Here is a 14,108-nt window from a genome sequence, read left to right as displayed (position 1 = left end):
GGCTTCTGTTCTGTCCAGAACAATTTGCCAGCACATTCGGTTAAGGTTAGAACAGTTTGTTTGAAGTTATGCAGTACCTGAATAAAACACATCTCTAGTCTCAACAGCCAGCTAGCCCATCCCTAGTTATCAGAAATCTGAAATGGCGAGATGGCGAGTGGTGAAAAGGTTTAAAATAAAAAACTATAAAACTTACAGTTTTTAATTATTTTTTGTGTGTTAATTAGCGGTTAAATTTATGCAAATTCTTTTTTATATAATTAAATATGAACAAAACAAAGTAATCGGTTTTGAGGAAAAATCTTCTTCCTTCTGTACCTAACCTCAAAAAAAAATTGAAGTCATCTGTCAAAATTTTTGTAAATTATTCAAGTTGTATTTTAGGATTTCCTTTTTAAATTTGCAGTTTAGAGTTAAAATATGGTTTAGATTCACACAAAACTCGTACAACACCACAAAATGCTTAGATACAATCGGAAGTTGCACGAAATCCCACACTGTTGGCACAAGAACCCCATAAACAATTCCCTTTCAGTGTTTCATCGAACTTTAACCGGCTTGTCTGATGTGCCCCAAGCCAAAACAACTCTTCCTCCAAGTCAGGCGCGAGTGGTAATATGCGGTGGAGGTATTATGGGCGCCTCTGTGGCCTATCACCTTGCCAAACTGGGCTGGGGACCTGAAACTGTCCTAGTGGAACAGAACAGGTACTGCACCAGTCTTTTACAGTGTAAATGAGTTAAAATGTTTAATTCCTTTAAGCAGAGTAGGTGGAGGAACCACTTGGCATTCTTCAGGCCTAATTGGGGCTTTCAAACCCAGCATTGCACAAGTCACTCTAACAAAATCCAGCATTGAACTGTATAAAACGTTAGAAACTGCTGGTTTAAGTACAGGCTGGAAGCAGTGTGGCAGTTTGAATTTAGCCAGAACTAGAGATCGTCTAGTTAACTTTCGTAGGATGAAAGCACAATCTGAGTAAGTTTACATTCTAACTGATTGAGTTTAAGTTGATTATAACCTGATTTAGAGCCTGGAAAATTGACTGTGAGGTTTTAACCCCTGCACAGTGTCAAGAGAAATGTCCTCTATTGAATGTGGATGATTTGTTTGGAGGATTGTGGATTCCAGGTGATGGGGTGGGAGACCCATATGAGACTTGCATAAGTTTGGTTGCAGAGGCTAAACAGATGGGTGAGACCATTTCACAAGTTCCAACTCTCAAAAAGACTGCAGTGATCTTGTAGGGGTAAAAATAATTGAAAATTGTTCACTTAAAAAAGTTATCCAAGAGAATGGTAAAGTGGCCTCAGTTGAAACAAACTTGGGCTCAGTTGCTTGTGAGTTTTTCGTAAATTGTGCTGGGTTTTGGGCCCGGGGTATAGGCCAAATGTCAGAGCCCTATGTCAAAGTGCCCCTACATGCTGTAGAGCATTATTATTTGCACACTAAACCAATTCCAGGGTTGGATCCCATGACTCCAGGTTAGATTTTTTTCTGTCATCTGTCATTGTTGACAAGCTACTGCAAAGCTGATCATCTGTAGTGTTGAATTCATAATTTAGATTTTTTTCTCTATCTCTAAATACTACTTGACTAGTTTTAATTGTTATTCTACCTTGAAAATAAATGAAAACACACAGGCACTGTAAAAAAATTAAAACAACCTTTTAAAATAAAACAAATAAATAGTTATGAATGCAACACTTTACTTGACAACTTTCGTATCCCTTTACTTGTCAAGGATGACATTAAAATCAAATTTTCGGTTTTTTTTTTGAAGTTGTACGTGATCAGGATGGTTTTGTGTATTTTCGGGAAAACAACGGTAAACTACTGGCAGGTGGCTTTGAGCCAGTGGCTAAACCCGCCTTTGAGGACGGTAGAATACCCAGTAAGTGTTAATTTGCAAGAAATCCTTACATTTGACAGTGTTGACGTAAATTGCAGCCAGTCCTAAAGAACGGCAACTTCCCGAAGACTGGGATCATTTTCATGTTTTGCTCGAACAGTTGCTGCATCGGGTACCGAGTTTGGGCAACGCCGTCCTGGATCGCTTGTGTAACGGTCCTGAAGCTTTCAGTCCTGACTGCAAGTGGATAGTTGGCGAATCCCCTGAGGTAGGATTATGTTTTTCTGTGCTTTACAACCAAAAACCATTTTTGGGGAAAAAAATAGATTCGCAACTATTTAGTGGCGGCGGGGATGAAAACTGTGGGGATATCAGCAGCAGGGGGCGTGGGCAAAGCCACCGCGGAACTAATCGTAAACGGGGAAACGGACTTTGACATGTACGAACTGGAAGTGTCCCGCTTTTTAGGGCTTCACAATAACCGGAAATTCTTACGAGACAGAGTCAAAGAAGGTAATCAGGCTAATTCAGTCCACACCTCTGCTAGTTGAACTTTGTTTTGTATAATAGTTCCCGGACTGCACTACGGACTGAACTATCCTTTTTCCGAGTTCCAAACCGGCCGAAACCTGAGGATGTCTCCGGTCTATCCGAAACTTAGGGAAGCGGGCGCGGTTTTTGGTCAAGTGATGGGATACGAACGGCCTACTTGGTTTGATTCCGAACAAATGAGAGGTGAGTAGAATAAGTTAACTGTCAACTGTCATAGAAAAAATTCTCTGATTGGTTGCTATAATCATAGACCAATAAGAGTATAGACAGTGGCAATGGAACTGAAAATTAATTTAAGCAAGCAGCGAGAGATGGCACCACCAAACGCACAATTGCTTAATTTTAAAGCCAGACAGGATTTTTACTGCGGCTTTGTCTAGTTGACATATCACACTTGTTTCTTATTTCTAAGCAAAGAATAACAGATTTTGTGTGTGTTTTGTTTAATTATTGTGTTTCACTCACTTGTAGTTATTTTTTATTAGTTTATTTTTAATATTTATCAAGGATTTTGAATTCATCAAGATCACATTTGAACCTTAACATTAGTCACGTGATTTAGTGTTAAAACCTGAAAAACGGCCACGTGCTCCTCAAATAATATTTTGCCATTTACAGTCCGTTTTGACATTAAAAAAGAGTCACGTGACGGTTGGAAATAAATTTAACCATAGAAAATCGTCATTCGACTATTTTCATTGTAAAATAAGTTACAATTCAGATAATATTTTGACAACTAAGACAGTCACGTGACCATTTGCACTGAGTCACTTGTCTTTAAAAATATCAGTTTAAATTGAAAAACGGATCACGTGATCCTGTAAATAACATTTTGACACTTAAAACTGTCAAGTGACGTTAAGCATGACATTTTAATCTTAAAAATAGTTAAGTGATTCAGTTCACTGAAAAATGATCACGTGATCCTGCAAATAAAGTTGGCAACTATGCCTGCAATGAGGAGCTGTATTAGCGCCATCTCTTAGAGTTTACCTACAACTGAAGCGACCGAAATACGTTAGGAAACCTTTTTTGGGGTGCCACTTTAATTACATTGTACTGGCTGTCTGTACTTATCATTTGGTCTATGCTATAACAAACGGTAGTAGGAAAAAATATATTTTTTTTTGGTCAGAGCATGAAGAGTTTGATTGGTCGGTACCTTACCGAATAGCGTACACCAACACGTTTGGTAAGCCGCCTTGGTTTGATTTTGTTGCCCGGGAGTACGCGGCGTGCCGTGAAGGAGTCGGTATCAGCGACTACTCCAGCTTTACTAAAATTGACCTCTGGGTGAGTTTTAAAACAATTTGAAACCAAGTCTAACATAAACAACTTAGTCGAAAGGTAGAGAGGTGGTAGAGGCTCTTCAGTTTGTTTGCTCGAATGACGTGGACGTTCCTGTGGGCAGTATCATTCACACGGGGATGCAAAACGAAAGGGGCGGGTACGAAAACGATTGTTCTTTGGCGCGATTGGCTGAAAATCAGTGAGTTTCTTGGTGTTGTACTTTTAAAAAACTCTAAAAAATACGGAAAGTTATATGATGATTGCCCCCACTATCCAACAAACGCGTTGCAAAGTTTGGTTGCAAAAACATCTCCCGTCCGCTGTTGCCATATCGGACGTGACCAGTATGTTTACGGCTTTATGCATCATGGGCCCTTTCACTCGGACGCTACTGTCTGAACTGACAGACACCGATTTGGATCCAAAGAATTTCCCTTTTTTTACCTTTAAAATGCTCGACGTTGGCCTGGCCAATGGCATTCGAACTATGAATCTCACCCATACAGGAGAGTTAGGTTATGTCTTGTATATTCCCAACGAGGTGAGTATTCACTGTAGTTGTCAATTTGTCTTCTCACCAATCTGTCAGTTTGCGTTACATGTGTACTCGAGCCTGATCAATGCGGGCGAAAAATACGACATTACGCACGCCGGTCACTACGCCACCAGAGCGTTAAGGGTGGAAAAGTTTTACGCATTCTGGGGTCAGGACTTGGACACCACCACCACGCCACTCGAGTGCGGCAGGGTGTGGCGCGTTAAGTTTGACGTAGGTTTGACATTTGTCAAAAAAACAGTGGTGGAGGTTTTTTCTGCCCTACAGAAACAAATCGATTTCATCGGTCGCGACGCTTTGATGAAACAGAAAGAGGAGGGGGTGAAACGCATGTACATCCAGTTACTTTTGGAGGATCACGACCTGGAAATGGACTTGTGGCCTTGGGGCGGCGAACCTATTTACAGAAACGGCAAACAAGTGGGCATTTGCACAACTACTGGTTATGGCTTCACTTTCAAGAAACAGGTCGAAACCAAATTAGTTTGATTACCCTCAATTTGTAATTCATACCTCGATACAGGTTTGTCTAGGATTCGTGGAAGATATTGATGAAAAAGGTGAAAAACAAAAAGTCACACATGATTTCATTACCAGCGGCCATTTTGAAGTGGACATTGCCGGCATAAGGTGACCGCCATCTACATAATATAGAGTGTAGTCTCTACGTTTTGCTTTAGGTACCACGCAAAAGCCAACATTCACTCGCCAATTTTACCGTCTAAATATCCAGATAAGGAACGCGACGTTTATCGTGCCACTAGAGGGAAAAGCGACGAATTACGTGACGCCAATCAAATTGTCAAAGCCATTTAGCGATCCTGTACCCTGTGTTGTTTTAATGTCGGACAGTTAAGTGTACATTCTAGTTAAGTGTAAATATTTCAATTTATTAAAGGTTATTAATATTTGTAATTGGAAGGAACAACAAATTTACTTTACCGGAAAACTGTGGGTAATTTTAAAGTTGTTTATGAGAAGATTTGACACGACACTATTAGGTTAGGTTAAAACACATTCGTGCTGTTCTAGACTTCCTTTGTCTCAATTTTCCGCAAAGGATAGACAAAGACACAACTATTTTCCGAACGCTCTGACGCTTCCGCGTTTGACGGAAGTTATGAATTGAAAGTGAGGTTATAAACTCTATAGTATAAACAAGGTTTTATTTACAATAAAAAAATGGATTTAACTGACCTAAAGCTGGACTTGAGATCCGTAAAATTGGACATTCTTCGTGGAATACACCAGTGTTCAGAAAGGGGGCTGTTCCAGTCACTGAAATGGCTGTCTGAACTGAACTTTGCCTTGGAAGAAGTGCCGGTGTCACCAGAGGAGCTGCGATACCCTATAGAAGACGGCGGCGCCGAGTACTCTACGTTTTTGCTAGCCAAATCCTATTTTAACGTCAAAGAGTACGATAGAAGCGCTTATTTCGTCCGAAATTGCACTACACCAAAAGCTCTATTTCTTCACTACTACTCCCGGTATTTATCCATTGAGAAAAAGAAACTGGACAATATGACTGACACCAACTGTCCCCCGGACCCCACTCAGAATGAGGAGTTAAAAACTTTGTGTGCTGAACTAAAAAATCACTTTTACGATAACAAACTGGATGGGTTTTGTTCCTACTTGTATGGGGTGGTTTTGAAGAAACTGGATTTAAAGTCTTTGGCTATTGATATGTTGGTTAAGGCTGTACAAGAAGAGCCAATATTGTGGAGTGCCTGGTTTGAGTTGGGGAAAATGATGGGAGATAAGTATGAACATTTGTTCAGTGCTTTGCCTGATCATTGGATGAGATCCTTTTTTACTGCCCATTTGTATTTGGAACAGTTAAACAATGATGAGGCATTGGAAATTTATCAGAAATTGTCTAGTGAAGGATTTGAGAGCAGCACTTACATAATGTCACAGATTGCCTTAGGGTTTCACAATAACAGAAGTACGTTTTTATTTTAAAAACCTGCAGGAGGATTCATTCACTTGATTTTAGAGCTTGTGGAGGCCATAGATATGTTCAAAAAAATCCTGGAAGTTGACCCTTATAGACTAGACAACCTGGATATTTACTCAAACTTACTTTATGTGCTGGAGAACAAGACTGAACTGGCCAATTTGGCTCACACTGTAGTAAACATTGACAAATACAGAGTGGAAACTTGCTGTGTAATAGGCAACTACTACAGCCTAAGATCAGACCATGCCAAAGCTGTGCTGTACTTTAAACGTGCCCTTAAACTCAACCCTCAGTTTTTATCAGCCTGGACTCTAATGGGACATGAATACATGGAAATGAAAAACATCAATGCAGCTATACAAAGTTACAGGTACGCGACGGAAATAAATTGCAGGGACTACAGGGCCTGGTATGGTTTAGGGCAGACATATGAAATCCTTAAAATGCCCTTCTACTCCTTGTACTACTATAAACAGGCACAGATGTTAAGACCTAATGACAGTAGGATGATTACAGCTCTAGGGGAGACTTATGAAAGGCTGGACCGCACTGAGAATGCCCTTAAATGCTACCATAAAGCCTATAATGTGGGGGATGTTGAAGGGTCAGCTTTAATTAAATTGGCCAAGTAAGTTGCAATTTTATGACATGTTATGTAATTTCGTTTTATTATAATTTTTGCCATATTTGATTACTTGGTACAGGCTCTATGACAAATTAAACGATATGGAAAACGCGGCCGCCGTTTTTATCGAGTATTGTTTACTTGAAGAAGACAAAAAGGAAAAAGTGCCTGAGGAACAGCATGAGTATTACAATGCCCTTCAGTATTTGGCAAATTATTATTTGCGTAAAGGGCATTTAGATGACGCCTACACTTATGCCTACAAATGCATGGAGTGTGAGGAGGTTGTGTTTAAAAAACGACAGTTTCTTAGGTTTTAAATGGTAATTTGTAGACGAAAGAACAAGGAAAAGCTCTGCTGAAAGCTATAGCCGCCAAAAGGTCGGAACAGGACGATCTTGAGCTAATTCAAGAGGTTAACATGTCTATTCTGCCGGAAACATCGCAAAACAACGAAACTATGGATATGACCTATTAAAGTTTATAATAAATTTTGTCTTACCATCAGTGGTTTTTTTTTTATTTTTTAACACTAACCCATAGAATAAACAAATCGAATTCTTTATGTAGGTCGGATGAGTAGGGAGTTTTGCCGTCAGATGTAGCCACTGATACAACTGAAAAAGTAACGATTTGCCAGTCAAATAGGGCCTGGAGTTTTCTGCCACAAAATGGAGGAATGTCTTAGTGGCATTAGAATGGCCACCTTACAAGCAACGAATTCAATAGAAAACACCATTAATTTCGGTAAGTAGTAGAAACGACTCTTATACGTAATACACCGAGTATATAAACTGATCTGTGATTGGCCAAGATGACGGAATGTCATTTCAATCAGTATTAGTAATTTGAATTAAAAGCGATTTTTTTATTTGCCACACTGTTCTTAACAGTCCAGTGCTAAAACTATAATACGGTGACGTCATCATTTGGTAGTAATATTTTTATATAGGACTCAACTATGCTAAATTGGTTTGTGAGCACCAATTCTGTCATTTTAACGGTTATTAATGGAGCTATAACTATATTATATTATTATTTCTATTCAAACACGTACACTCGGTGTAGTATATTGTCTGTTTTATTAATTTTCTACACGTTTATAGCGGGAGAAGTATTACATATTGCTCTTGGCAGAAGGAAATACATCCAAACGTGTGTAATTGTATTTTAAATTGCTTTAATATTCAAGGGGTTTATTATTCACTTATACAAACATTGAGGAATGGTTTAGTACTGTTTTTTCACCAATACGATACCTATAAAAAATTACTAGAAGTTCTTGAACCTTCTAAGAATTTTCCAAAATTGCCAAAGGGCTCTGGAATCATTTTGAAAATGCCAGAGGCCCCTAAACTACTGAAAACTTCTCAAAAATGGCCTAAAACCTCCAAGAAAGAACTGAACCTTCTAAGAATTTTCCAAAATTGCCAAAGGCCTCTAGAATCATTTTGAAAATGCCAGAGGCCTCAAAAACACCACTAAAAACCTCTCAAAATTTGCCAGAAACCTCTAAGAAGGATTCAAGACCTTCACAGAGTTTTTCAAATTTCTAGAGGCTTCTAAACACTTCTAAAACCCTATCAAATAATGCTAGAAAACCTCTAAGAAGTAACTGAACCTATTAAAAATTTTCCAAAATTGGCAAAGTACTCTAGAATCATTTTGAAAATGTCTGAAACCTCTAAAAAGGTCCTGACAGTTCTAATAATTTGGGGTTGAAATTTACAACCCTGCTGTGATTTACTGCACATGTAGACTTAGCATTAGATAGTTAAATAAACCTAAATAGACACATTTCAGACAAATAATGTGGATTTTTCTTTACGATAACCCCTAATTAGGGTTACAAACTGACTTATTACCTTTGAGTCGTACTGTTTGGGTTATCAGTCGACGCTTCCAAGAATAAATTCCGCTGAACTATCTATTTTTTTCGGTTCGTTTTAGACTTTGCTTTCGGCGATGTTAGCAAACTGATGCCTGTAAAGTTTGCGGGCTTTTTTTTTTTTTGGAAAATTTGAGGTGTTGTGAACTCTCACCAATTGAAACTTTTGGGCCAGATTAAGGTTCACAGAGATGTTACACAACCAGAAAAATCCAAACAAAGGTTAAGGTCGTGACGTTCGTAGTGTACAAAAATAGTTGGAAATGTTTATGTTTTCGGTAGTTTTGGTATTTTGTTTTCCCGTTTTTAATTAGACCGTGACTTAAGCAAACCCTATAAAAGCTGTCTTAAATCAATTTCCGGTTTTTTTTGTAAATTAAATATCAGTGGGTAGTTTGTGCGATTGGTCAAGATTTGAAAGACCAATCACAGACTTGATTTATGCACTGACAACGTTTTGGCAAACACTGGACGTACAAAACACCAGGTGAACACACCCAGTGATGTTCGGGTGCCAAAATTGACATTTTGGGAACTTTCTGACTGACCTTTGGTGCTAACCGCACAATGGATACCAGAAATATTTAAATGCACGTTATTATGCAAGTTGGCTGATTGAGTGCCAAGTTGTTGATATATTTTTGGTCAGTGGATGTCAGACTCAACGATCACAGTAAAAGAGAATGTATGCTAAGACTGTCAAAATGACTGTAATATTCAAATTCTGAATGTTCAATTTTATTCACTAATTTACAACCCGAAAATTATCTATTTGGTTTTGAGTTGCTAGTTCCAGTTAGGGGGAACTAGTGTAATACCATTTATCATAATTTTGGGTTGATGAAAAAGAACAAAGCGATTTACCATTTGTCCCCTTTTACTTAGTGCTCCCCTCGCGATTGCACTGCATACTTTTATAATTGAGTCTGGCCAACTCAACCAAACTCGATCTCCCAAACATTAATCGACTTCCTCTCTGTGTGTGTGTGTATTGAAACATCGCTTCTTGACCCTGTCGTGTGTAATTGGGACAATTTATAATCTTGTGAGTGGCCAGCAGGATCTATTTTCGTTTAGTTGTTGTCTAAATCTATACAGTTTCACTCTTGTATGCTGAAATTAAGTTTCTTTTGCAGTATACCTGAAGTAACCAGGATGAGAATGGACTGAGTTGCAACGAACAAGGAATTAAGGAATATACGTCTTTTTTGGACGGAAATGGCTCAGGAAACCCTAAAATTGGAACCCATTGGGGCCAACAAGTAGGTGACTTCAGTTCTAATAACAATTCTAAATACGGCCTGGTTGTAGTTATAATGAGCGCAACCAGTTCAAACCCTTATTTTGACCTACTACAGATAAAACAAAGCCGTAGTCTCTCTACCAATTTTTCAGTGAATTTGAAAATAATTTTTCAATAACGCCCCGTATAACAAGTGGCTCAAGTATTTGTTAAACCCGCCACATTTTAAAAACTAATATTTTCGCATATTATATGCTTCCAGAGAGCCAGTCAACGAATCGTCTGGACTGTTGCAAAGGTGGTACAATCTCTTTTTAACTCTAAATCGGTGATGGTAATACAGTATACAGGGTGTCCCACAAACATTGTAATGATTTTTTTGCTACTTATTATTTTAATCGCTTTACACGTACACATTTGGTTATACAGAGGTTAGCTAGACAAAGATGGCAACCAACTTTATGCTGTAATAAGTTGTTTAAGTGCTTTTGCAGTAGAAATCCACTTTGTACAGGGTGATTGGTTACATATCTGCTCTTATCCGTATCTACTCAAAAAATGTCAGGAAAAACACTATACGGTAGAAAGAGAATTTCAAGGACTACAAATTGGTATATTGAACGACCCTGTAACTGTCAAAATAACAGAGTTATGGGCTGTCCAAGTGAAAACTGTCAAATTCAAACTTAACAGCAACCAACTCAGTTTTTAATAAGAAATAACTCAGAATCTGAATCTGGTAGATATTTGCCTCTATACTTTATTCCTAGATAATCCATACAGGGTGTCCTAAATTTGAGCAACAAACCAAACTTATAATTTTTCAAATGGGATGATCAGTTTTTTACTCGATTTTTGGATTATTTGTGAACCTTTGACTCAGTTTGAGTGAAATTTTGGTGCATTTTTCCAGAAAATCGTCTATAACTAGCTTATTTAAAACACCCTGTTTAAAACTATTGTTTAACAAAAGAAAGCTAAATGAATGGAGATATCACGTGACGTCAAGCGGGCACGGCTATGTTGCCCCTTTTAACCGCTAGAGGGCCTCAAAGTTGACTTTTGTTTTTTGTAGTTTTTGCTCAATATCTCAGGAAGGTTTCAGAGGTCTGAAATAGTTCAAGAGCAAATGTAACCAATCACCCTAGCTTAAATTACAGAAACAATCCTCGACTGGAAATCAGGTTGATTATATTGTTCTGATTACTAGTTGGGGATTTCTTTTCCTTTCACAGTCATTTATGTAGGATTATATTTTTTAGGGATCCTAACAAAACTGAAAAGGGTGGCATAGACGACTACGATCCTCATTTGCATCGAGAAGTCGAAAGTCCTACCACGTAAGTTGTGTAACTTAACAAAAAACCAGTTTAAAAGGTAAAAGTATTGCAGTAACGGTGAAACATTGATACATTTACTAAAAGGATGCCTGGGTACTGGTATTCTAGCCATGCCCGAAGCTTTCAAACTGTCGGGTATGATCAACGGGATCATCTCCACCTTTCTAATAGGAGCTTTATGTACATACTGCCTTCACGTTTTAGTAGGTTGTGCTCTTTACAGGCTTGAACAGGATAATTTACATTAACATTTCAGGTTAAAGCGCAATACATAATGTGCAAAAAACTTAGAGTAGCCTTACTAACTTATCCGGACTCGATGAAACTTGCCTGCGAAATGGGTCCGTCGTGCCTTAGAGGATTTGCCCCCTACGCCCCGTAAGTTCTCTCTCCTATCAAGTTAACCAGCACTATAACAAGGTTTTTGCAGGGGTTTGACCAATTTCTTCCTTATATTCTACCAAATGGGGATCTGTTGCGTTTACGTGGTTTTCGTCGGTCAGAATCTGAAGTACGTGGGGGACGTTTACACCACGAACGATCTGAGTCTTATCGTGTACATGCTGATTGTTTTCGTGCCCTTCGTGCTGATCATCTGCATCAAAAACTTGAAATTGCTGGCACCGTTTTCCGTCCTGGCTAATATTATCACGCTGATTACGTTCGGTGTGGTTTGCTACTACATTTTCCAGAACTTGGAGAGTTTTAGTGACCGGCCTGCAGTCGGCGCTTTAGTCGATTATCCCCTGTATTTCGGTACCACCTTGTTTTCGTTGCAAGCTGTCGGTGTGGTGAGTATTTTTTTATTGTAATGTCACCCTAACTAGAAGAAATTTCGGATTTAAATTGACAGAGGTTTCCAACACTGGCAAATTTGACAGCTGTTACTTTTCTAGAGCTGTAACTAGGATTTTTCAATGAATTATCATATTTCTTACAACTTTTCTTACTTTACATTTTTTTATTATGAATATTTCACTCTACCAAGAAAATGTGGGTTTCTGCCAGTTCAAACTTTGACACCACTTTTCTCCCGGACTGTACCAAATTTTGTAGTGTTTTTTGAGGTTATTGAATAGGAAATTTAATTAAGGATTCCAAAAATGTGCTTAAAACAGTCATTTTCTTACTCCAAGTGGGTTTTAAAGGCAATTTGGTCCCTGACTGTCCTGTCAAACTGTATTTGTGGCTGTTCAAACTTTGACACCACTTTTCTCCCTGACTGTACAAAATTTGTAGTAATGTTTAGGGTTATTGAATAGGAAATTTAATAAGGATTCCAAAAATGTGCTTAAAATAGTCATTTTCTCACTCCAAGTGGGTTTTACAGGCGATTTTGTCCATGACTGTCCTTTCAAACTGTATTTCTGACAGTTTAAACTTTAACACTACTTTTCTCCCTGACTGTACAAAATTTGTATTGTTTTTTGAGGTTATTGAATAGGAAATTTAATAAGTATTCCAAAAATGTGCTTAAAACAGTCATTTCAAGTGGATTTGACAAGGAATTTAGTCTCTGTCTGTCATAGTCATGTAGCTCCAAAGGGCAAAATTAGACCTTTTTTCTCATTATAACTTTGACTTTTCAATGATTTTTAGATTTAATTTTAAACGACATTCTGCAGGTAATTGCACTGGAAAACAATATGGCAACCCCGAAAAACTTCAGACAACCCTTCGGGGTGCTCAACGTGGGAATGATCCTGGTGACTGTGATATACGTAGGAATGGGAATGATGGGTTATTGGCGCTACGGCGAGCAAATTAAATCCAGCATCACCATGAATTTCCCCATAGCAGAAATGTACTGGTTTTTGCACGTTTCTAATAATAAATTAATTGTAATGTGTGTTGCAGCTTAGCTCAGGTGATTATTATCTCCTACTCCGTTGCCATTTACATATCGTACGGTCTGCAAGGCTACGTACCGGTACAGATAATGTGGACGAACTATATTGCAAAACGTGTGGAGGACGTTAACGAGAAAAAGAAAGCTTTCTACGAATATTTACTGAGGATTATTTGCGTTATTGTGACTTGTAAGTTCTTCCCAATTTTGTGTAAAATCCTGATGAGTGTTTTTAACAGTTGTCTTGGCAATGACCGTACCTTTACTGGGCTTGTTCATCTCGTTGGTGGGTTCCTTCTGTCTGTCCGCATTGGGAATTGCCTTTCCCGCTATAATCGAGATGTGCGCCAATTGGCCCGAAAATTCCAATCCGAAAACGTTGCTGTTCTGGAAGGACATTTTGCTGATCTTTATCGGTGCTATTGGTCTGTCGGCCGGTAGTTACAGCGCCATCTACGCCATCGCACAAAAACTAGCTTCCGGCGATTACTAGGTGTAGGTAATTTTTTATATTTATTTAAGAACTTTGGTTTGGCCAGCTTCCGTATTGGTTCATTTTTATGCTGGAACGGTTTTAAGGTTATGATCTAACGCGTACATTTTTGACAGCCCGTACATAGACAATCTTTGATAAAAAATAGCGTCAAGTAGATGTAAAAAGCACTCGCCAAGTAGACAACACAATTTTTCTAGTATAATAACCAAATTTAGAGGTCAGCACTAGTACAAATTTTAAAGCACCAGGTAAAATTATAATTATCCAGTAGGCCAAAAAGTTACCATCTACAAAACTGTTAAGCATATACAATGGACGCCATGTTGTCAATTGTTGGTTATTTTTTGAGAATAAAATAGTTTCGAAACTGATTTTGTTTTTTCTTGATCCAGGGCCCCCTTTGTTTTGACACTCTATAGAAGGAAAGTGACGTCACGAGTTGTCAGTCATTGTG

General features: G+C 38.4%; 3 protein-coding genes across 5 annotated transcripts; all 3 read left to right on the top strand.

Annotated features, from left to right (window-relative positions):
- The first annotated feature begins 330 nt into the window (after positions 1–330).
- Positions 331–5,165, top strand: LOC145734996 (pyruvate dehydrogenase phosphatase regulatory subunit, mitochondrial). Of its 2 annotated transcripts, none has more exons than XM_081988681.1 (15): positions 331–707; positions 763–978; positions 1,031–1,194; positions 1,248–1,484; positions 1,784–1,894; positions 1,951–2,120; positions 2,179–2,365; positions 2,423–2,587; positions 3,540–3,697; positions 3,745–3,893; positions 3,944–4,235; positions 4,284–4,463; positions 4,518–4,718; positions 4,774–4,880; positions 4,931–5,165. In XM_081988681.1, exons 1-15 carry the CDS (start codon positions 460–462, stop codon positions 5,064–5,066), a joined length of 2,721 nt encoding a protein of 906 aa, XP_081844807.1. In that variant the 5' UTR covers positions 331–459; the 3' UTR covers positions 5,067–5,165. The 2 variants fall into 2 exon arrangements, with proteins under 2 accessions (XP_081844807.1, XP_081844808.1); XM_081988682.1 differs by having other exon boundaries at positions 332–707; positions 766–978.
- A 120-nt stretch (positions 5,166–5,285) lies between these two features.
- Positions 5,286–7,345, top strand: Cdc23 (cell division cycle protein 23). Its single transcript, XM_081988683.1, has 4 exons — positions 5,286–6,198; positions 6,250–6,841; positions 6,918–7,122; positions 7,173–7,345. The coding sequence occupies exons 1-4, from the start codon at positions 5,433–5,435 to the stop codon at positions 7,314–7,316; spliced, it is 1,707 nt and encodes a 568-aa protein (XP_081844809.1). The 5' UTR covers positions 5,286–5,432; the 3' UTR covers positions 7,317–7,345.
- Positions 7,346–7,566: 221 nt separating this feature from the next.
- Positions 7,567–14,025, top strand: LOC145735001 (proton-coupled amino acid transporter-like protein acs). Of its 2 annotated transcripts, none has more exons than XM_081988692.1 (9): positions 7,567–7,585; positions 9,863–9,988; positions 11,232–11,309; positions 11,362–11,512; positions 11,566–11,687; positions 11,740–12,100; positions 12,935–13,113; positions 13,167–13,348; positions 13,398–14,025. In XM_081988692.1, the coding sequence occupies exons 2-9, from the start codon at positions 9,945–9,947 to the stop codon at positions 13,649–13,651; spliced, it is 1,371 nt and encodes a 456-aa protein (XP_081844818.1). In that variant the 5' UTR covers positions 7,567–7,585; positions 9,863–9,944; the 3' UTR covers positions 13,652–14,025. The 2 variants fall into 2 exon arrangements, with proteins under 2 accessions (XP_081844818.1, XP_081844817.1); XM_081988691.1 differs by lacking the exon at positions 7,567–7,585 and adding an exon at positions 9,613–9,771.
- Positions 14,026–14,108: the final 83 nt, after the last annotated feature.

Source organism: Ips typographus, linkage group LG10 (assembly GCF_016097725.1).
Source record: "Ips typographus isolate SLU linkage group LG10, UJ_Ityp_2.0, whole genome shotgun sequence".
In the NCBI taxonomy this organism is placed as follows: domain Eukaryota; kingdom Metazoa; phylum Arthropoda; class Insecta; order Coleoptera; family Curculionidae; genus Ips; species Ips typographus.
This window is presented reverse-complemented; position numbering and strand designations above follow the sequence as displayed.